The sequence below is a fragment of the Haplochromis burtoni genome, unplaced genomic scaffold (genome assembly GCF_018398535.1).
Source record: "Haplochromis burtoni strain Fernald_Lab_line unplaced genomic scaffold, NCSU_Asbu1 Contig_136, whole genome shotgun sequence".
NCBI classification, from domain to species: domain Eukaryota; kingdom Metazoa; phylum Chordata; class Actinopteri; order Cichliformes; family Cichlidae; genus Haplochromis; species Haplochromis burtoni.
Genome location: NW_024582497.1, coordinates 976,669 through 998,792, shown reverse-complemented (window position 1 = coordinate 998,792; position 22,124 = coordinate 976,669). Strand labels below are relative to the sequence as shown.

Below are 22,124 nucleotides of genomic sequence, written 5' to 3'. Positions count from 1 at the left end.
TAGCTCTGCACAAAACAGAACAAACCCAAGCAAGCAAACAACATTAAGCAATCAATAGAGGGCTACAGCAACCGCTTTGGACACTGGGGTCCTGTCTCTCAACTAAGAATTTAGCTAGAGTATCGAGTACATGGGAAGTATTTTGCAGACTGGCTGAGTCTGACTCACTTCTTTTACAACATTAATAAAAAAATCTCAGAGTTATAGCCTTGACAGAGAGCTGGATGTTCTTTTCCCCAATTCAAACCAAGCTGACTTTACTTATTTTTTTGACTTTTCTATGACTTCCATGACTGGTTTACAAAATGGCTCCTGGGAAGAACAACAACAAGCAACCGACTGAATCATTGTATCAAATTTTTGTTTTTCCAAGCCCGTAAATAAGCATGCAGAGCAGTACCCAAAAGTTTGGGAACACTTTGAAAAGTCTTAATGAAATACGTACACAGTCAAACAATCACTGCTTTATTTCAATGGGTTGTTGTATTACCTAATGCAATTTTATCATTTTAATTGATGACATGAGCAAAGAGTTTGAAGCACTAGCCCCAGAAAAAGATAAACACCAGGGTTTGCAACTCCCTTAATGGATAACCGTCTTTAAGTCTGACGTCATTAGCCATTTTCCGGGTCCAACCTCAACCTCTGCTTCAGGTCCCAAAGTAAAACATACACTGCAGCATCACAGACAGTCACTGGCTAAATTATTTCATCTGTAATAAAATGTTCGATGTGGCTGTTTAAGTTTAAAATCCAGGCATCCATGAAAACAGATTTATTAATTTAACACGTAGAAGTTAGCAGGAAGTTAGCTCGCTAGTTTCCACCTAAACATGATATAGCATGTTCTGACTGAGAGATTTCTGAAAAAATTAAAACGTACAGCTCTGCTATCACTTCCAACATAAATGAAGAAAAACTAAACAGCAGTGACGTTTGTAGGGTTACTGAAGTTGGACTAGCTGGTATATAATGATGTGCTACGTGATCGCTAGCAACACAGCTATGTTAGCATAACATAAAGACAGTGAAGCTGGAGGATGAACGCTAACTTTTTAATGTGAGGGTTCCTGATAGTTTGGGACAGATGCAATTACATGACAGAATCCTGTAAACGCACTGAACTTCAGTCAGGAGAACAACTGAGATAATCCATCCACAATAAAAGCTTAGTCATTAACATACAGCTGCATGGGCTGGGCTGTAGTTATCGTAAGGCTTTAAAAACTGAGTTTAAAATGAACAGTGACAATAAAAAATGAGAGAGGCCAACAGTGATCACTGACTTTGTAGGGGCTTGTTGAGATTTAATAGAACAAGATACAAAGCAATAAAACACGCTAAAAAGACAACAGCATTAATAAACGCAGAGTAGTTTCGACCCGGAAACAGGGTTCATACGTCATCACCTAAACACCGGATAGGACAAACTGATCAGCATCTTTAACTGGTGAAAAAACATCTGGCCTCGTCAACAAGCTACTCCGATTTATATTTAGGGAAGCCAGATTGCACTGGATAGTGGAGGGAGTAGCAGACAACGCTGCAGGAAATCATCACTTTTTCAGCATTTTTCCAAAAGAACTGCATTTTGACGCTATTATTAGCTGATGCTCCGGAAACTCAACTAGAAAGATCTATTGCTTCTTTAATCAGCACCAAAGTTTCAAACTATGCTAACATAACAAAGTTTCCTCTGATGATCAATCAAACTTTTCACATGATAAGCTCGCATTAGGTAATAACATGTCCCATTCGTGATGGTAACAGATATTAGATTAAAAATCATAAGTCATCCAAATCCATTCATTACTGGTCGTTTACAACTTCTCTCATCAGTTTTTATGCTTCATAGGTACATGAAGGAAAGCTGTTTTTCAAAAGCCAGAATTTTAGAGCGGTAGAGTAATTATGCTTTGTATATCACTGTACCTACACCAAGCAACAACACAAGCCTGGGTAAGAAATTTGTTATTGATTACGACTGATGGAATATTCAAACTGTAGTCAGAAAATCTTACAGCTAACAGCTAGAGCAGATGCTAGCAAACTGCAAAGAAACCTCCAATTGCTATATTGATTCCAAAAAGCATTCATCGTGTAGCAGCTGGTTTTATTAATCACTGCATCGCCAAAGAGCTCTAAATACAACACATCCTCTCTTGATTCACTCAGCATTGACAGAAGAAGTTATCTGTTGCGACTGTGTACAGTTTACACATGGCAATGTTGTTTTCCCCTAAACTGTAACAACAAAGGCTGTCTTTGCTTTATTAAAAAAAAAGACACCTTCATTCTGAGGAATCTTTTTCTCTTGAAGAGCACAGAGAGTGAACGATGCAAGGAGAAAATAAAGACCGACGGGACAAGACAAGCTCGCTTCTGCAGCAGTTCAACAGCTGTTGTGTCTGAAGCGAGCACCGAGCTCCTAATTTATGGTTCAAAGACTCTGGTGTCACGCAGCAGAGGAAAATGAGCTGCTGATAGGAGCCTGGCTCAAATAAAAATCTCGTTCCATCAAAGTTATTACGGCATGATACAATTCAATTTAATAAAGCAGTCTAGTGTGCTCCTCTCTTAAGTACAGGTGACCTGTGTGAAGTCTAGGCATTCCTAAATGTCAAATTAACTCCCAGAGCGCTGAGATGAGTCTGCTGATTCACAGCTCGGTAGAAATACAGAAAAGAAGTTACACAAATGCACATTTCTAAATGTGCGGTGTGGATTAATAGAGGCTGTGGGTGTAAGTAAACAATGCTGACGTTTATGTAAGAGATTACAGTTTTAGCCACGATTGTGCAGCTCTTGTAAAGAAATGTCACTGCAAATGTGTAAAATCTGGTATAAGCTGAAGAAACAGTCACGGAAATGGTATTAATAGGTTATATTGTAATCTAGACACCTACAGACTTCCATGAGATGGAAAAACAATGGGACAGTCCAACAAGCAGTGACCAGCTTACAGTAAAAACCGAAACCGCAGGAAAACAGCAAATGAAAAGCTGTGAGACCCTACGTCTTCTTCTTAATCCTTATAAAAAAAAACCAAAACTGGCACTCACCAGAGCCACCCCTCAGCATCCTTGTAGATGCACCTGTGGTATAAAGGTCAAAATCCTAGGTGTTTTTCAGAAAAGTTGACCTCTGACCTTGAGGTCAAGGTCACCAAGATTCAATTTGAAAATCCTAAGTGACCACATTTTTAAGTTATGGCATTCACAAGATTGCCTCGACCTCTGACCTCTCATGTAAAGCACAAACTGTGGATAAAAGATGGCCAGTGAGGTGAATTCTTTCTAACGGCCAGCAGGGGGTGGCTACTCTGGTTTCAAAAAGTATGTCCAAATGCATAGAAGTGTGTGAAAAATATAATCTTAGGAAACATTTCTTTTTCGTTGAGGGTCTTTTTTGTTTTTTTCATTAAAGTATAATGTTTATTTTGTAAATTGTAGTCCCATTTAAACTGAAAATGGATAGGAAAAAAGAGACACTTTTAGGCTGTGTCTACTTTGATTGACAAAGTGCTACCACATGAGCGTGCAATGGTAAATGGATTGGTGCTCAAATAGGACTTTTTAAAGTTGTACTACAGACACTTTCATCCAGCCCTTTATCAGCGCCTTTCTACTCACTTCAGCACTCAAATTGCCTTCCACTACAAGTCCCATTCACCCATTCATACATGCATTCATACTTTTATCGACTTCGAAGTGCTTTCTTACCTTCACACACACACACAAACACTCTCACACTCTGATGGATGCTTCAAGGGCAACTTGAGGTTCGGTATCTTGCCCAAGGGTACTCCAGCACGCGGACTGGAGGAGTCAATGATCAATCCACTGACCTTCTAATTAGTAGCCAACCCGCTCTACCTGCTGAGCCTCAGCCGGCAGTCAGACACCTAACCAGTGATGTTTGACTCAAAGACAAAAAGATGGCAGTTGCCAGCTTGGTACGGATTTCTTTGACTTACATGTCTCTGCTACGTTTTTTTAATGCTTTCTAACGATGGCGACATGATCAGTTTGAGGAATGCGTTCTGAAAAATAGTAACAATCACGTCTTTTTTTTCCTAGCCTTTATTGATAGGATAGTCAGGAGAACAGTAACGCAGGGGCCGAGTGGGAGAACGACACAGATAATGACCCGAACCCAGGCCTCTGCAACAGCCTTTCCACTTACAGGTCGCCTTCTCGAGTAAGCGAGCCACACCAGTTCACCCAAAACACCGTTTGAATGAGGTGACTGCCGGCTACGATCAGTCCGCTGCCAGCTAAATGCCACTCAGTTATAATGCGACTCGCCAGGAGTGGCAGCCTATCCAGAGTTCTACTTGAACTAGCAGGCAGATTAGTCTGTAGTGGAGAATCTCAACTTGAAACAAAAAATGATTCAGTGTAAGAAAAAGAAACTTAATTAAGGCCGATAAGGCATTCAGCTGATGATCTCACGTCAGCGGACTGTGACACCTCTGACTTTGATAAAGGTTACAGCCAACAGGAAGCTACGAAGAGGTCACATTTAATCCTGCCTTTGGATCTGTTCTCATACCAGGGTTTCCCATAAAAAAAATCTTTTGTATTAGCATTCTCCTGCGCTTTTGTAAAGGCCAGGGGGTTGTGATACATTCCTATTCAAATTAGCTAAGACAATACCCCAGATAGCTTACCGTACCCTGGATTCCAAGAGGCTGCCTTCTGAATAAAGGAAGCATTTTTCCGTCTCCCTCCCTCTCTCCCTCTCCCCCTTGCTGTCTTTCTTTTCCCCTGTGCGGTTGTGTAAAAGAGCTTACGACGGGCTTTAGGGAATTTCTTTGATGCCATAGGAGTTGTTGGACCCCGAAGGCTATACCTTCAAAGCTGGTTTAAATAACACGCTAATCGGCAGAAATCTGTTCACAAGATTATCATGCAGAGAGCGGAGCGCGCGCTCTCTCGCAGACAAAAGCTCGAGACGGGCACACGCAGCGTGACGCGTAAACACAAACACAGACACAATGACTGCAGAAATATCCTTCTTTGAAAGCGCACAGAATAGATCTCATTATCAGCTTGAGCCTAAAATTATAGCAAGGCTTTTTAAAAAGGGTTCGAGATTCGCTTTAAAGCGAGAGAACCAGCTCGGCCTGACGCTGAAAGGACGTCTCCAGGTGTCTTAAGTGCAGTGCACCTGCTCACACACACTCTTAATGTCACATGCAAGGCAAAGTGAGGGATAAGCAATTAGCTGCTGTAGTGATTACAAATGTTTGGAAGGGCCCCCTTGTCCTCATTTAACTACCCTGCATGGCATGAGGGATTGCAGGAGGCGACTGGCTGGGTAAAAAGAAAAAAAAAAAGCCCAGCAAACAGAGAGATAAGGCCCAGTAAACATGTCACCAGCACATAATTAACCAGACTACCACAGTGTGCTATAAAATCTCACTCGAGTTTTGCAGGCATCGTTTCATCCCCCCTTCTCCAAACGAGCCCAGAATCTCCTTAATACCCAGATGAATTGTGTGCCAGATACAATAAAACCCATTTTATTAATTCTCCTTACGCTCGCCTCCTTTTAAGCCAGCAGACCTATATTTTTAGGTTGCCATGGCAGCAGGAACTTTGGGGGGGGGGGGGTTGGATAAAAATCCTGTCTTCAGAGAATAGGGCGATACATCATGGCATTATTTTTGCCCCGCTAGCTCCAATTATTTAAGTTTTACACGGTTCTCGATGTAAGCTGCAAAAAAAAGAAAGTCCCAGCGACGGATGCATCCAGTTTGGAATTACCCCACCAGAGACAACCGTAATGACACAACTTCTATTATCTGAGCTCGCTTGGTATTTATACACTGAATAATGAGCACCGATCCCTGATCTGCAGCACCAGTGGTTAATTCCTGCTAATAACTGACACGAATATAAACACAATCATTAGAGATAATTGTCAGTTTACAGCCGGCTGCCATCAGCTATAAGCAGCCCTGCCAGATTTCACCTCCTGCAAGACAGAGAGCATTACTCCAGTGACCTTCACACTTGATCCAACACCTCAAAAGCTCCGCTGTCAGCGCGAGGGGATCAATAGCTGCGTGGTGAACTTCGTGTGCCTGTGCAACAAGCAAGATCGGCCAAGGATCTTTAGGCACGTGAGAGAAAAATACTGGGAAAAACAAACGATAGCAAATAAAAATGCAACGACAGAAACGAACGCTCGGCTCTTTAAACTCATCTTATGATTGTCTGTCATAATTGGAAAATGCAGTGTCTTCCAGATGAGCTAATAATCTGTTTCCCAGCAGCTTGAGAACATAATTCTACCCAAGCTGGTTCACTCAAACAAAGACCGCCAAATTAAATGTAATGTGCTCGCTGGCATTCAATTTCACATCCATCCACTCATCCATATATCCATCCACTAATTCATCCATCTATCATCCATCCATCACTAATTCATCCATCTATCATCCATCCATCTATCATCATCATCCATCCATCTATCATCCACTAATTCATCCATCTATCATCCATCCATCAATAATTCATCCATCCAACCATCCAATCTCATGTATCAATCTACAATTCATACCATGCTATCATCATTCCATCCACTAATTAATCCATTATATGCCACTATCATCCTCCATCATTCCTCCATTTATATCCCATCCATCATCTATCATCATAATTCATCATACATCCATCTTCATATTCATAGCATCCTTATTCACATCATCCATCATCTATATCACTAATTCATCCTCTATATCCTACATCACTATTCATTCATCAGTACAATCATGCATCATCTATATCCACGTATTCATCGATTCTATATCCATCATCTATATCTCTCATCCATTCATTATATATAATTATCCATCATATCTCATAACTAATTATCATTATATCCATCAACATGATTAATTCATTCATCCACATCCAACATCTATTATGCATATTCCATCTACTAATTCGATGCATACAACATCCCATTATCATCATATCCATCATCCTAATAAGCATCCACCTGTAATTATTTAATCTATCCATAATCAGAATACTATCATCCATCAAATCTCATAAGCATGTCAGATCTATCCCATCATATCATTCATCATCCATATATCCTCTATCAATCTATCACTCACTCATATGATGGTATTCATGTCATCGATGTAATCATCATCACTAATACAGCATCCACCACTAGCTGTCTCATTTATCATCAATCAATCCAACCATCTATCATCCATCACATTCCATCTACATATCCAAATCCATCCACCCATCTATCATCAACTCATCCATCCATCCACTAATACAGCCATCCACCCACTAATTCATCCATCCACCCTAAAAACTGAAAGCAAAGAGAAATCCATCCATGAGGTTTTCCCTCATTCAAACATTTAGATAACTTCAAATCATTAATGTGTATTTTTAACTTGGTAAACAACCGTTTTTGTTTAATGACTACAGCCACTATATTAAACACATTACCACACATACTATATTGCTTAATGATCATTAGAAAAGGAGGCAATAAAATAGTAAATGTTTCATTTACCATATACCGTATACTTTCAAAGGAATGCATTAGTCAGTGTGTTGTAAACTGGCACTCTCTTTCTTACAAATCATCTGATTTTGCATACATGTACGTGTTTTATTTTGCTTTTTTTTTTTACATGACAACATGCAAACTGCAAGCGTGGCTGTGCATACTTACGGATGTTGTCGGTGTTCTCTTGCACGATGTCCGTCTTGAGCAGGTTATCAGCCAGGACGAAGGCCCCCTGCTCGACCGTGTCCAGCAGCATGGTGGCGGCCCTCAGCTGCTCGCCTGTGCTCAGCTCCCTCCAAGCCGCCTGGGCCTGCAGCTGTAGCAAATTGTTGACGGTCTCCACCATGGCCTAGGGAGTTCAAATCATTGATTTAGTGAGCGGAAGCTAAGCTGGCCTGGGACTGCGGCAGCTTGACGTGGCGATGTGGTAAATGGTTTGAGTGAAGGAAGATCAAAGGGAGCTCAGCACTGAGAAACAAATCGCACAATCCTGTGGGACTGTGCGAGGAAGAAGCGTGGAGAGTTTCTTTTTTCACCCCTTTCTCTTTTTCATTTTAGCTTAAATTTCATAATAATTTTTATATTGAGCAATTTCACGAGTCTATTTCCCATTCACTTAAAAGACATGGATCATCGACCTGCAGCAGCGACACCTGAATCTGTAATGACAATGGATGTTGCTCTCTTGTGTTTTTGCTGCTGTTTGCTTTTATCTACAGGGAGAAAAAAAATAATCATGTAAATGAATCAGAGTCAGTGCTCACAAGTCCAGAGACCAATTCTTACATGACTTGAGGCAACGGTCTTTAATTGGTGTGATAAATGTTCTTCCATGCAGACAATCCCAATGCACAAACGCACTACAAAATAAATGGATAAATAAATTTTATAAAAATTAATAATTATAACACAACAATTTTCAAGGGATGTAAAAGATCTTTGCTAGCAGCAGCAGCTATCTGCAGCCATTCGAATCGGATCTTCTCTGCATATTAATGCCGTCGAAGGACTAATATGCCATCTTTAATCTCCCCGCAACAATGCCGGAGTGGGTAAGCAAGGAGGAAACAAGAACATCCTCCAGACAAGATGAAAAATTAAGAGCCATTAAAGATTTAAAAATGCCAATGGCGAGATTTAGGAATGGAATACTAATTGGTCAAGCAAGGAAAATCATTCCTGGTACCAGTGCTCCGAAAGAGCTAAAAGAGCCTGACCGCCGCTGGGACAAAAAAAAGAAGCTGTTTCTAAGCCATTACAGTGCAGTAGGTGGCTAATAATGCTAGTAATAGTCGCTTTTCCGGGCTTCATCATGAAAATCACAGATTTAATTCAGTTTTTTAAAAAAAAGGGTCAAAATTGGATTCCCTCTTTTCGCTTCTTTAAAAGCAATTGTGACATCCCGAAAGTGGAAGTGAAGGTGCACGTGAACGTTAGTAATGCCACACCACAGAACGCCCTCTCTTTTTTGATCAATGGATTTATGAAGGGGAATAAGAGCTTTAGTACGACTCCACAACAGCATGGGGATAAAGCTAAAGGCGATAAGAGGAGCCATGTGCTCGAGTGTATTAAAAGCATTCCTCATAAAAATAAAAAAAAAGGCAGGGGTGGGGGTTACAGTCACGTGGAATAAATCTAATAGCTCCCCCAGCCTCGGATACTTTATAATTTTAACTTTATGTTTGTCTCCAGCCACCGTGATAGCAAGAGGAGTCAGAGCACTGATTGGGAATTTCAAATAGCACCAGCTGGCTGTTCCCCATTCAAAACATACCCTGTACACATTAATCCGCCCACACACAGTCACAGACACACACAGCACTCAGAGGCTGACGCAAGAGAGAGCACACACCTCTGCACCTGTTAGTATACAGGAACATACACAAAGTCAGTGGCAGGCACATACGCCGACTGCAAGCCGTGCCGGGTAATACAGCCACACACACACACACACGCACACACGCACAAGCAGTGCACCAACTTTGATGTAATTATTCATTATCTGCAGCCAATCTCCAATCACACCTTCTGACATTCAGCTAGAGGCAAAGGTTGATTCACTCTCAATTAAGGAGCTCTCTTTCTTCAGGCACTGACATTTTTTTCCCCTTCTTTGTTCCCTCCTGCAAGATTTGCTTTCAGCACTTCTTAAAACACTGAAATAATGGTTCTTCGGGGGGGAACGATTGATGGACTCGCAGACGAGGTCGTCTCGCTTTTTTTCTTCCACATGCACAATAGATGCAAAAGGAGAACAAGGTGGCAGACCAGTCCAATCCTGGGGCTGGAGGGCTGGGTCAGAAAACGTGACGTCCGAAATTAATATTGGAATAAAGGATCAGCTCTCACACTGGTCCTTCAGGCATTTTATTTTTTTATTAGATCAGCTAAAAGAAAAGCAATAAAGCTGACATTGATGCACGCCGCGTCATTTGGATGCAACAGATTAACCAAACCACTGTGACACAAATTACTCATTACTGTTATTAATATGTAAAGAGCATGCAAATCTTTACCTCATTTAAACCAGAGAATGAGATTATGACACAAACACTATAGGATATTGTCACTGTGTTGGACTGACAGTATATGCTAGACCTGATAAGACCTGAAATTGAGCATGCGGTTCCAATATGCCATTACATTGTAATGCAAAAATGTATTCTTCAGTGTTTATAATAACCGGCAGCCGGGCTGGTTTATGATGAAGAAGCTACAGACAAATTGTGTTGGAAGGAAAATCCAAGGCAAACTTTATCCTTCTGCACCGAAACTCCCATTATCATAATACTTTTTGTGCTCATTTCAGGCCTGTGTTTTGTAAAATAATATGCAACAATTTTGACGGCTAAAATAATTTCAGATAAAGGTCACAGCGAAGGAAAAATAGCTTCCGTGCCAATACACTGTGTCACCCCGTGTTCATCTGTTCGTACACTGCAGCAATGAATGAGCCCTTACTTTTAGGGCCGTAAACAATCTGCAATTTAAAGGCTGAACGTGTTGCCGAAATGTCAGATATTTAGTCAAGCAGTATATGGATATACTTTTATTAGATTTCTTGTAGGTAAAGTCATGTGATTGTATGCACTCCTGTGAAAAAATAAGTACATCCTTGTAACCAAGTGCTGCTAACCAAATGTACTTAATTAGCAGATCGTCTGGTTTGGAGCATTCAGCTGTGTATTAACACAATGCCACAATCTTCCCAGGAGTGGACATCTCAGCAAATGCACTCCAGGGTGCAATGCAAGGCTAAGGGAAACTCTAGAAAACCCCAAGAGCAACATGTCAGACTCTACAGGGCTCAGTTAGCATGTTAAAAGTTCAAGTTCATGGCAGCCGAGTTTGGTTGGGAGGGTTTAAACAACATGGCAGCATGGCTTAGCTTTGCAAAGCTGCGTCTGAACAAACAAAAACACTTCTGTAACTTTGAGCAGATGAGACCCTATTGTAGGTGTTTGACCATAATGTAGAGCAGCGGTCCCCAACCTTTTTTGCACCACGGACCGGTTTATGTCCGACAATATTTTCACGGACCGGCCTTTAAGGTGTTGCGGATAAATACAACAAAATTAAACCAGTACCTGTAACAAAAAAAGAAGATTGATTCATAACAGGGACAAGACTCAGGGAAACCGAGTTAACGATAAAAATGATTTTAAAAAAATAACGCTAAAAACCGATAAAACCCCTGAAAACCATGAATTTCAAACCGAGCCTCAATTCTTCCGGCCCGTTACCAAACGACTCACGATAGCGGTCCGCGGCCTGGGGGGGTTGGGGACTGCTGATGTAGAGCACCACGTTTGAGAACACTAAACATGGCGTATCAGCACAAACGCCTAAATCATCCTGAATCATAGTGGTGGTGGAAGGATGACGACTTGTGCTTGTTCAATGGGCTCAGGGTCTGGGCACCTTGAGCGATGGTGACCTCCTCTGTGTATCAAAGTATTCTAGATTCAAATATGAGACCATATGAGGCTAAAACAAAAGGACAAAAGGACAATGATCCCAAATACAGCAACAAATCTACAACAGAACCACTGAAAACAAAGAGAATCAAGATGCCACAATGGCCTAAAGTCCAACCTTCAACCCGAGTACATTAAGGAAATATTGCACATGTTTAAATAATAGACTTTAGAGATGCTGGCAGCAAATCTGGCTTCCCTTTGGAGAAATCCAGGGTAGTCATGATTTCCTGTTTCCATATTTGTGAGAAGTTTGGGTAAATGGTTACTTTGGTTAGCTTCAAATTTCCAGTATAGGCAGGAAAAGGACACCAAGCTCTTAACCTAATATTCCAAACTGTTTATGTCTAATGTTCAACTGTTTTTCAATGGACGCTATTTTGTGAGGCAATCCATTGTGAATACTCAGTGGTGACACCGTGTTCTTTATTTACGAAAGCTAGCGGCATCTTTACCCGTCTTCCCATTAGATCAGGCTGTCACATTTTACTTTTTCTCCAAGATCTTTCACCCAAAGGCAAATCTCTAGTCTGCAATATGTTGCCATGGATTTATCAAAAAGCAAAGTTTCTTGGCACAGGCAGTAGGTTAAAGAGGTTTGCTTTGAAACATGAATGAATAAAAATAATAACATTAATTAAATAAAGTAAAAGTGAAAAAATGCAGTTAAAGGGAAATACTAACAGTCATTAAGTCAACTTTCCCTTTTCCAGTGAAGACCCTGGCCATTTGCTCACGTCGAAAGTTGTCATTTTGCAGTCCACAGCTCTTATGTTTGAACTCTTAAATTAAATCCACCCACATGTTAAACCATTGTTGAACCCCAGAATTAATGGAAAAGACAACAAACCAAAGAAAAAATGATCAAAGCTCTTTCACTGGACCTAAAAGGTTAATGGCTGTGTTTAGCACAAATAAACACATCCAGAAAATCTTTTTATTAAACTGATGGACCTGAGGAACACGCTAGCCCTGCCTACATCGTCAGGCTACTAAACAGCTAAAATACCCAACAATTCCCAGGAGCTAACAAGTCCAAAGGCATGCTTGTTAGATTAATTGGTGATATCCGTATCCATCCATCCATGCAGCCATACAACAGGCAAGTATGGCTGCCAGTGAAAGTGGGCCTCTAGTGTTTATTGATCATGTGACTGCTGATAGAAGCAGCAGGATGAATTGTGAAGTTCTGAGAGCTATACTCTCTGCTTACATTCCCCCAAATGCTGCAAAAATTATAAGCAGCACTTCACAGGGCAACTAGATAATGGCCAAAAGCACACTGCAAAAGCAACCCAAGAGTTTCTAAATGTAATGAAATAGCATATTTGAATAGACAAGTTGTTCACCTGATCCCAACCCAACAAATGTTTTCCAGCCACTGAAGCTAAAACTGAAAGCAGAGAGACTCTCAAACAAGCAGCAATTTAAGGCATCTGCAGAAATGGCCAAGCAGAGCATCTTGGTGGAGGAAATACAGCACTCGCAGGTACAAAGGGCTTTCATTGAAATATAAAAACCAATCCTCTTATTTAATGTTATGTTAGTTCGCCCATTTTACCCTTGAGGCAGTGAAATTGGGAGAATATCTATAAAAATGGCTGTAATTCCTAAACAGTTAATGCAACACTTTTTTAAAGCCTTTGAATTAAAGCTGGAAACCTATACACTTTAATCATTTCTTGATTGGGGCTGAGAACACTGCACATTTGCAGTTAGAGAAATGCAGAAGGGGTGAGGGTGGGAGGTGGAACACCACTGTTATCATCATAGTCTGTGCAGTTAAGTCCTACTGTGCATGTGTGGTGGTGGTTTGCTGCTATTTTACTGCTATTAGCACACTGCCACTCCATCTGTCAAATGTAGCATCTCACTCTGGTGCTGCAAACTCCCAAAGACCCCCCTCCCTTCTTTTTTTGGCTAGTTTATTTTTTTCTACGGTGAAATGTGAGGCAGCAGTTAAAAAGTATATTTCAGTTCCCAGTACATGAGGAAATGCTAATCGTTAGCTGGACTCACTGCCGGAATGTTCCACTTGGAACAAGCATGATGAAAAGCTGCAGTGCAGAGGCCATTTATACCAATGCAGAAGGAAGGAAGAAAGGGAGAGGTGGACATTAGCGCGCGCTTGGCAAGAGCCCAAGCTAACCCGTAGTGTATGTGCCTCTATCTGCGCGCTGATTGATGAAATGAACTCTGGGTCTGGGAAATTGATTCTGGCTGTGGCTGATCTCCCCTCTTTTTCCTCTCTGACTGGCTAGCCTGGTTGGCTCTCCCTGTGCACTTAGCTCTCATCCCTTCATTTCTCCACACTCCTCCCTTCCCGTTTGCCAGTTGGTTCCTCTCGCTTGTTTCCTCTCACTGACGTTGAAGGCTGATCTCAAAATGGTAGGGGGAAAGAACATAAACAAGGTGGGATGCCTTGTTCTCTCTGTCATCTTCTATCTGACTTCTTGTCTCTGGGCTCAAATGAAGCTGTAGCATCATTTCTTGTCTGTTCTATATTAGCTGCTAGCCATATCATCCCTCTTCTTTGAGAATCTCTGAAACCTTCTGCTTTAATATTTTATCAAGCCTTCTTCAGTAAGTGGGTGGTTGGTTCTGTGTAGGTGAGTGTCTGAGGGGTTACCTTTGTATTTCTGCCTTCTGTCTCAGGTTTCATCTCACTACTGTCTTGATAGAAACACTCTATTAACCTCAACAGCTGAAGAAAACAATCCTTTCCTAAGACTTACACTGAGAGATACAAAATGGATAGATGTTAATCAGTGATACAACAAGTGATGCTGTTATTTTCTTATTTGGTTGCATTTCAGTTAAAAGAAGATTGTTATGAGCATGGCCTAATGGAAAGCCTAAAACAGGGAGAACAGCAGCACTAAACCCCGAGCAGGCTTCAGTGACATGACTCTAAATCCGAAATCACATGGCAAATTGGAGCTTAGGTGGAGGTGGGTTGCAAAGAGGATTGCACAGTACAGCAGCTGTATTCATGCTAAAACAACTCAGATAGAAAATCTAATGTGAGATTTTCTGATTTTCTTTTTTCTCATTACAGAAAAAAATTCATTGCTGCACAGATTCCTCCAAAAAGCCTTCTACTGAACAATACTGCGAAACATTTGTATTTAATTTGAATGAACCTGCAGTAGACGGCACTTTGGTCCACAAGTTGCTTCGCCTTTTAATTTAAAGCAAGACACAGAAAACTTTATTCAAGACTAGACACTCTAAAACGATCATGAATTAACATAAAGTGTTCAAAGTGTTCAGATTTTCATTTTCAGGCCTTAAAAATTATAACGACTTTACCAAAGAACACCAGGATTTCAGTGTATGCACACACGTGTATGGATAACCCAGATATCCTCTCAACACACACGCACACACGCACACAAAAAATAACCACGGGACTTTCTCAATTATTACACAACACTGATCAGCAGAACTTTCCTCTCTGTGAGGAGAAAGCACTCATTATTCAGAGAGAGAGCTCTGCACTGCAGGCCAGATGTGGAGGCCTCTGTTTCCGAGGAAGTAGCAATCTTCATCTTCCAACATTTTGTCATCTCGTTACATTTCCGAACAAGGATCCTCCCTGTGTTTCTGCCTGCTCTGAGGTCATCCTGCTTTGCGACACTTCCCCGCCCCCCTCGGTCATCTTTTCACGCCATCAGTTTAACTCGGGTCGGAGCGCAACATCCTCCCTGTATTGCGCAAATCCACACTCACTTGGCTCCTACTGAGGTATGAGACATTATTTGGGATATTTTCACGCGCTGTACATCCCTCAACTCCCGCGCAGTCGTTCGCTCGCTCGCTTTAAAACGAAATAAATAAAAAGGAAGAAAACCTTCAAAGCAACTTTGTTTGACATTAGAACAACATGGACGGATATAATCACAGTAATTGGACAACCATAACGTCTCTGCCCATAGACACGCTGCCATTAGTAATGACCAAAAAGGCAAGGGAGGCAGGGCGTCGTTTTTATCCTGTTTATGCAGAATCAAAGGGCACAGCAGAGAAACATCCCTGCAGGGGAAATGCAGAACATCGTGCGTTGATCATTTTATGCTTTGTAGCTCTATCAAGGCCAAATTCTGTTCAGTGGGATTAAATTGGCTATGACATGTAGCAGATACGACTCTTTACAAACAAGCGGGAAAGATACAGAGGCACTCATAATTAATCATTGTTGTATCTACACAAGCTCAGCTGAGGCAGGGAAATTGCCACAGGTTGAATTGGTTATGAATATGCAACTAAAACGGCAAATATACAGTAGCTTCGCGCTGAAATTCTCTGACGAGCTGAAGAAGATAAAGACCTCGCGATGAGATGAATTAAAATGTCATTTACTTGTTTACCACTTAAACAAGACAGAAGCCCTCAATTAAGGAAATAATCACTCCTCTTCTAATTTAGATATCAACAACAAGCCCTGCACTTTATTTTGGACTCTGCACCTCCTTCGACTCCGCCGCACCTGCACTCCCGCAGCCTGCCTTTTCCCACGGCGCTGTCACAGTCTGTTTTCGGCGCCTCGCGTGTTCTCCGAGCAGAGGGACAGCAGAGGCAGGTGCAGCTCTCATTTGCTTTGTATTCCTCTGCTAATCCCACTTATGTCAACCACCAGGGTCCTGTTGGAGAAAACATTGCCCAATTTCCCTAATCAGTGAAAGTCTCTCAAAGGCTGCCAGCGCGTGCAGTCAATGCCTGTGTTTACTTAAGGCCACAGATGTTGCTCCATTATTCCAGTTCGTCAAGTGAAAGCGCCTCACTGTTGTGTGAATTTGTCAACGTAGCACAGGAATGGAACAGAGGAGGAAGGTGCGCAGCTGGGCTGTGTGCACAGTCATGTATAGATTTACATTGTAAGGTGAAAACATGGGCCAAAACATGAAAGCAGAATCTTCGAGAGTATATAATGATGTCTGTGCGTGTTTTAAAGATTCTTGAGGCACGGCTGTGTCTGCACTGTTGAGCCACTGGGCAACTGTTAGCATGAAATATTGTGCCAACAGTCATGAACCCAATCATGGTGACGGTGGCATTGTTGGTTTTTAGCGGCACCGCAGAGAGAGCATGAAACATGGATGCAGTCCAGGTCGGATAAATGAAGCCAATGGGGAAGCGCCGTTCTGTTTCAAGTCCTACAGATGGTGATCGTCATGGTTACAAAAAGACTTCTGGTCCTATAGAAGTCTGTGGGAAAATATCTTTCTGACTTAACTAGGGTCATCACGACTAACGCAGTTTAGTTTGCGTCAGTTTTTAACGCAATTAACCCATCTGGAGCGCAGAATGAGTCAATATCCCTGAAATGTCTCTGCCAACGCATTTCAGGAAGTTTGACCAAAGTTTGTCCATTCTGCACTCCATGATTGTGCTAAAATTTTTTATCACCTTAATCATGAAAGCCCTAGACTTAACCTTTGTAAACACTTTCCTATTGAGCTCGTGGGCTCAGGCGCTCACGATGAGTAAAAAAAAAAAGTCTGTTTTTTAAATCTGGGTGCACTTTTTCATTTCATTTTGTATTCTGTGGTGTATTGAACTAAACTCAGTCACAGACACAAAGTTTGGTGAGCGCCAAGTTACATGCCAGCAACATGTGCTGAACGTGACACGCGAAACGAGCCCAAGCAGAGACTGTAACACCAATTTATGCGAAAATCAAAAAGGATTAAAAACCTAAATAATTTGGGGTTTTCTTAAATATGGATGTTAATCGCTATACGTGTGATATTCATAAAAAATTTGTCTCAGATTGGCTAATTGGAGGATATAGTACAGACGATACGATCATTACAGTAAGAAACAAAATGAAGAGGTATGCCGCCCCGTGTAACTCAACAATTTGTTTTTCTAATTTTAAGATATTATATTAGTCTATGGCACTTATCAACTTAAGGCCCAGCGTTGACACTCTTAACTCCAACAGGGAATGAATGGACCATTGTACATTTCACTTACCCACAGTTCTTGTTCTGCTATGATATAGCAGCACATAACAAGCTCAAGGGAGCATTTCTTTTCTACCCATCACAGCAGACTAAACCTTCCTTATATTTTCAAGAAATGTAACATCCACCTAACATAAAGAGAAACATGGCAATTACAAACCTATAGCCTCAACCCCTGAAGAGAAACCCAACAAATACCAACTCAAAGTCTTTGATGTCTGCATTTCTTTTCAATTATACATATGTTGGCTCTCTAAATTGGCACTCAGACATCAAAACATTGAGAGCCCCTGATCTTTGGCTGCACAAGGACCCGACAATAGTTGCATTTCTAGTCCTCCTGTGGCATCTGTCGACAACAAGAAAAACAGAACACCACCTGACTCGTGCTGAAAGCATCTTTCACTCAGAAACCCATTTAAACCTATGAGCACACTCAACCATATAAAACCATAAATAACAAAATGCCTTCTGACATGCCTCGGAGGGATCAGTGTGAAATACATGTTTCTTAGCATGCGTGCTACTGAGCCTACATATAAAAAGACAACATCTGGCTGCAGTGTGCAGCTTAATTGAAACCATCTGCATGAAGACAGGGATGTCAACTTCTCCCATAGTTCTCTTGTCAAGGTAGAAATTATCCTGATGGCAGCTAAAAAGTCACCTCAGGGACAACAAATCCCACTCGGTAGCCCGAGAAACAGCTGAGAGAAGCAAGAGAACCCCTCAACCCCCCAAATTGGGACAAATATGTATTATGCATCATGCAGAATCATAACATGTCATAACTTTGGCTGACTTAGTAGCTAGAAGAGTAGTTAGAAGTTGACTTGTTGGTATAATGAGGTCAGTTCTTTTGGCTCTTAAGCTTTTGCTGAGAGATGCAGGCATGTGCTACATGCCCGATAGCATTATTTTTGACTGATGCTTTCCACTTATGTGGGTTATTTCACTGGAAAGGAGTGCTGATATGATAGTTCTGGGGCATTTTTAAAATGATTGAGACACTTGAGAAAATCCACAAAGGATCTACGGCATCTCAAAATAGAGGAACTCTCAGGCTCGTGCCAAGAAACTATCATTACATGTCATATGCATGCAGGGTGGTGGGTGAAAAATATGAATAATAAACTAAAAGTTGAGACACGATGACAAAAATGAAATTTGACCATTTGATTTAAGACAAGCGTTGCAAGGAAAGGCGACACATGGCACACACATGTAGTGACTTTGATACTGTGGCACTGGGCGCCACTTCAAAAGGCCAAGTTTCACATTCTGTGGTTAAAAATGGAAAACGACAGCACAAGTTATCACAATGAGGAAACGAAGAGCAGGAAGTGAGGAATAAAATTTGGTCCAAATACCTGAACATAAAACCGACACGAGCGCTCTCTCTTCTGCAACTGCAACCCAAAGAAATTCAAGAGTTAGCATAAAAAAAAGAGTCAGGCAATTCCACATGAAACATTTCAGCTTGAAGTACAGATTTCAAAGTAAGTGAGAAACTAAAACATTCACTCTACAGTTTTATGAAAAGCACTTGGCACAATGACTGCGTAATATGTGGGAAAAAAAAGTAGAGACTCGTGTTAATTAGCCCTAAAATTAGACATACGAGACCAGTAGGAAAAAGCATACTGCATGACACTCTTAACTTTGATTTCTAGGTTGTCACATTTTAAGTTTTATGTTTTATTTGAGAAATTTCCCAAGAGAGCACGGTGCAGTTATCCATTAAAAGTCTGCCACCACCGAAGAAGAGTTAATGCTAATAGCATTTTAGCATACCTGAAAGAAAGAAAAAAAAAACACAGACAGGGAGCTGAGGCACAAAGAAGTGCTGTTAGGACTGCATGGGGAGTGAATCATTTTAATTGAGTTCTGATACAGGCGGTGTAGCCAACAGAGCCGCTGTGTGGCTTAACAGATAGGTTCTAGTACCGTGCTAAATCCCATGCAGATTAGCTCCAAAGAGTACCATTTCCCCATAAAGGAGCCTCTTGCTCTACATCACAGCCCACTCTTCTGGAAGCGTTCCCATCCGCACCGTTAGCCAGCTAACCGTTTGATCATGAAAACGACACTGATCTCACCGTTTGCCAACTCAATCCTTTCATTGTTTGCTGGCAAAGTCTGCTCTACTTCATTATATTAACAAAAAAAGAAGAAAAAAATCTTTAATTTGCTTAGCAGATTGTGTCAAAATGATTGAACTTTGGTATTGCCAAAACAGAGAAGAAGAAGAAGAGTTTTGTGGACTCCGGTGTCTCCGTTGGGAGACGTCTCACTGGCGAGGGATGCGGAGCACAAGAAAAACCCGTAGGGACGTTTTTTGTTCCATAGATGCACCGTACTGCAAAAAATGGACCGTATATCAGCAGACAGAGAATTATAAATCACTGGTAAGCCCTGACCTCTTGAATAAATTATCCCTGTTGCAAAAGCTTTTCCGCCTCACCCCTTCAATACGGCTGCTTTCTCTCTTTTTTTGCCATTTCATCAACTTTAAAAAAGAGACTAAAGACTTAGGTGGCAACCGCCACCACGTTAGTCGCCTCTCCCTCAAACAGTCTGTTTTATGTGAAGCCAGTATTTATTTTTTCGAGAGGTATTATAAACTCTAGTTGCTCCGATGCGATTTCACTCATCAAGTTTCCCTTCTGAGGCCTTTTGGCCATCTTTACTGCCTTCCCTCTCCATTGGAGAAAACTGGCACTAAAACCTCAAAAGGGACATCAGTGTCTGTTGCAGCAATGAAATAAAAAACAGTCCCAAAAAAGCAATCCGAGAACAGGTGTTCGAGTTCGTCTACAAGTGATGCCGCTCCAGGAAATTAACGAGTGACATTTTGAATTTCACTGATGTTTGCTTTTCTGTTGGCCGCTCAGCAGATAGAAAGTATTATTTTAGCTCTCTCTGCCTGAGTGCCCCTTACTGTGCTCTGCTGTGAATTGGGTAATAAATACATTAGATTCAAGTTCAGCGAATATGAAACGCTCTGCACCCCCCACCGCTCGCATCCAGCCCGCTGGAATCTTACCCCGTCGCATTAGCAAAAACAAAAAACACAAGCGGGGCAAATGTTGGCGCCTGGACGGCAACTTTTAAAACTGCGTCAGTGTAAAAATTGATTGCACTTAGTGTAAGAGAAGTGCTCGAAATTGAAAGTCGGTTTTTATTATGAGGCAGCTACAGGGAAAAACGGGGAATATCATTTTACTCAACAGCACAGAGCCAAGCGGCAGATAATGAAAAGAATATCTACTGGTCGGGTTCGGATTGAAGCCTTGTGGTAGGCAGGCCTCTAGACCGGAAACTTAACAGTCGGAATTAATGGATGCTTACACACAAAAGCAGCTCTAGCAAATCAAATCATTCAAATAAATATGTGTAAACCAGTTTCCTGCGATACCTTATTGAGGCTCCGTGCTGCACTGTCTTTGCCACCTGGTGTGAGGTTCCTCAGCTGCACGTCAAGCAGATCCACCAGCTGAACCATGGCCTTCACCGTGTAGGTGATGTCCCCCGCCTGAAGATTGCTCTTGGTTTGCTCTGCCAGCTCCCGGGCGATGACCGCCGCCGTCTCTCCGGCTTTTATCTAAGGAATGGGACAGCCAATCCAGTTAAAGCTGAATTTGTGAAGTTTTTAAACGAGGCGGCTGGCTTGTACGGAGTGTTTTTCTCTATAACTAAACGCAAATCAAAACAACCCCAGGTCCTTTGCTTTTTGCTGCTGTGGCATTCAAAAAGAACACTCTAGAAAACATGACAAATTACTGTATTCATGTATAATGCCCCCTAAAATAAAAGGCGTTTAACCTAAACCTTTTCTGCAACTGCTGCAATATCGCACACAATTAATGTGGTGAGACGATCCTCAGCCGACTGAACACTAGGAGCCAATATTGCATCCAGACATAATTATGAGACTATTGAGGGAATTTCCCAAGAAAGCCTTACTACACCTTTGTAAAAACTAATAGAGAGCAGTGCAGCTTGGGGATAACAGTGTATACACAGCGCTGAATATATGAAGTTCAACAAGTTATGCGAATGTACTAGAATCTGACAAGGAAAACGATTACTCTCACCGTCACCCTTTTATTGTTGTATGAAAATTATTGCTTTTTTTATTTGCACAGTGAACCTTTCATATCTTAAACATTACTTCCAGTTTTCACTGCAGAAACAGTTCAGCCAAATGTATACATACTGTAAAATTAAAGCTTCTGACATTCTCTAAAGCCCTCCTATGAAATGTCATCGTTCAATCATAGCTTAGCTACTTTACAGTACTGTGAGAAAGTCTTGAGCCAACCACCGTTTCTTTATATTTTGCTAAGATAACGGAACATGACTGCAGTGGTTTACTGAAACATGCAAATATACATGTAGATATATAAATATATAAGACAAAAACTGTGCAATTGACAAGCCTGAAAGTCAATAAATGGTATTCTTTAACACTACCCAAACTGTTTCAGGCTTTCCTGTCATTTCTTTAAGTACAGTAGTCATCAGGAATTACACCATACCAAGGGGAATCACTTGGTTGGGGCACAAACACTAATTTATGCCCGTCAAACGATATTATTCTTGCAATTTTTAGTAGAATTGAAGA

At 41.3% G+C, this 22,124-nt stretch overlaps 2 protein-coding genes across 11 annotated transcripts in view; one reads left to right on the top strand and one right to left on the bottom strand.

The window, feature by feature from the left end:
* The window catches only part of LOC102293975 (adhesion G protein-coupled receptor L3), a 274,148-nt gene that overhangs the window by 194,298 nt on the left and 57,726 nt on the right, over window positions 1-22,124 (top strand). For all 10 annotated transcript variants that reach the window (XM_042224361.1, XM_042224359.1, XM_042224362.1 and 7 more), the window contains one exon: window positions 8,749-8,753. In XM_042224361.1, coding sequence (XP_042080295.1) covers window positions 8,749-8,753 — 5 coding nt within the window. The remainder of the gene's footprint in view (window positions 1-8,748; window positions 8,754-22,124) is intronic.
* LOC121815119 (adhesion G protein-coupled receptor L3-like) lies at window positions 7,326-22,121 on the bottom strand. Its single transcript, XM_042224368.1, has 3 exons — window positions 20,916-22,121; window positions 18,868-18,906; window positions 7,326-7,897 (listed from the first exon to the last, which is right to left on the bottom strand). The coding sequence occupies exons 1-3, from the start codon at window positions 21,000-21,002 to the stop codon at window positions 7,622-7,624; spliced, it is 402 nt and encodes a 133-aa protein (XP_042080302.1). The 5' UTR covers window positions 21,003-22,121; the 3' UTR covers window positions 7,326-7,621.

What these genes read in the sequence shown, in the direction of transcription:
- LOC121815119 (XM_042224368.1), bottom strand. Translation starts at nt 21,002, where the DNA reads ATGGTTCAGCTGGTGGATCTGCTTGACGTGCAGCTGAGGAACCTCACA. An exon ending in CAGCACGGAGCCTCAATAAG is followed by an intron (nt 18,907 to 20,915) that starts GTATCGCAGGAA and finishes TTTGGGTTGCAG; the next exon opens with TTGCAGAAGAGAGAGCGCTC. An exon ending in CGTGTCGGTTTTATGTTCAG is followed by an intron (nt 7,898 to 18,867) that starts GTATTTGGACCA and finishes TGAACTCCCTAG; the next exon opens with GCCATGGTGGAGACCGTCAA.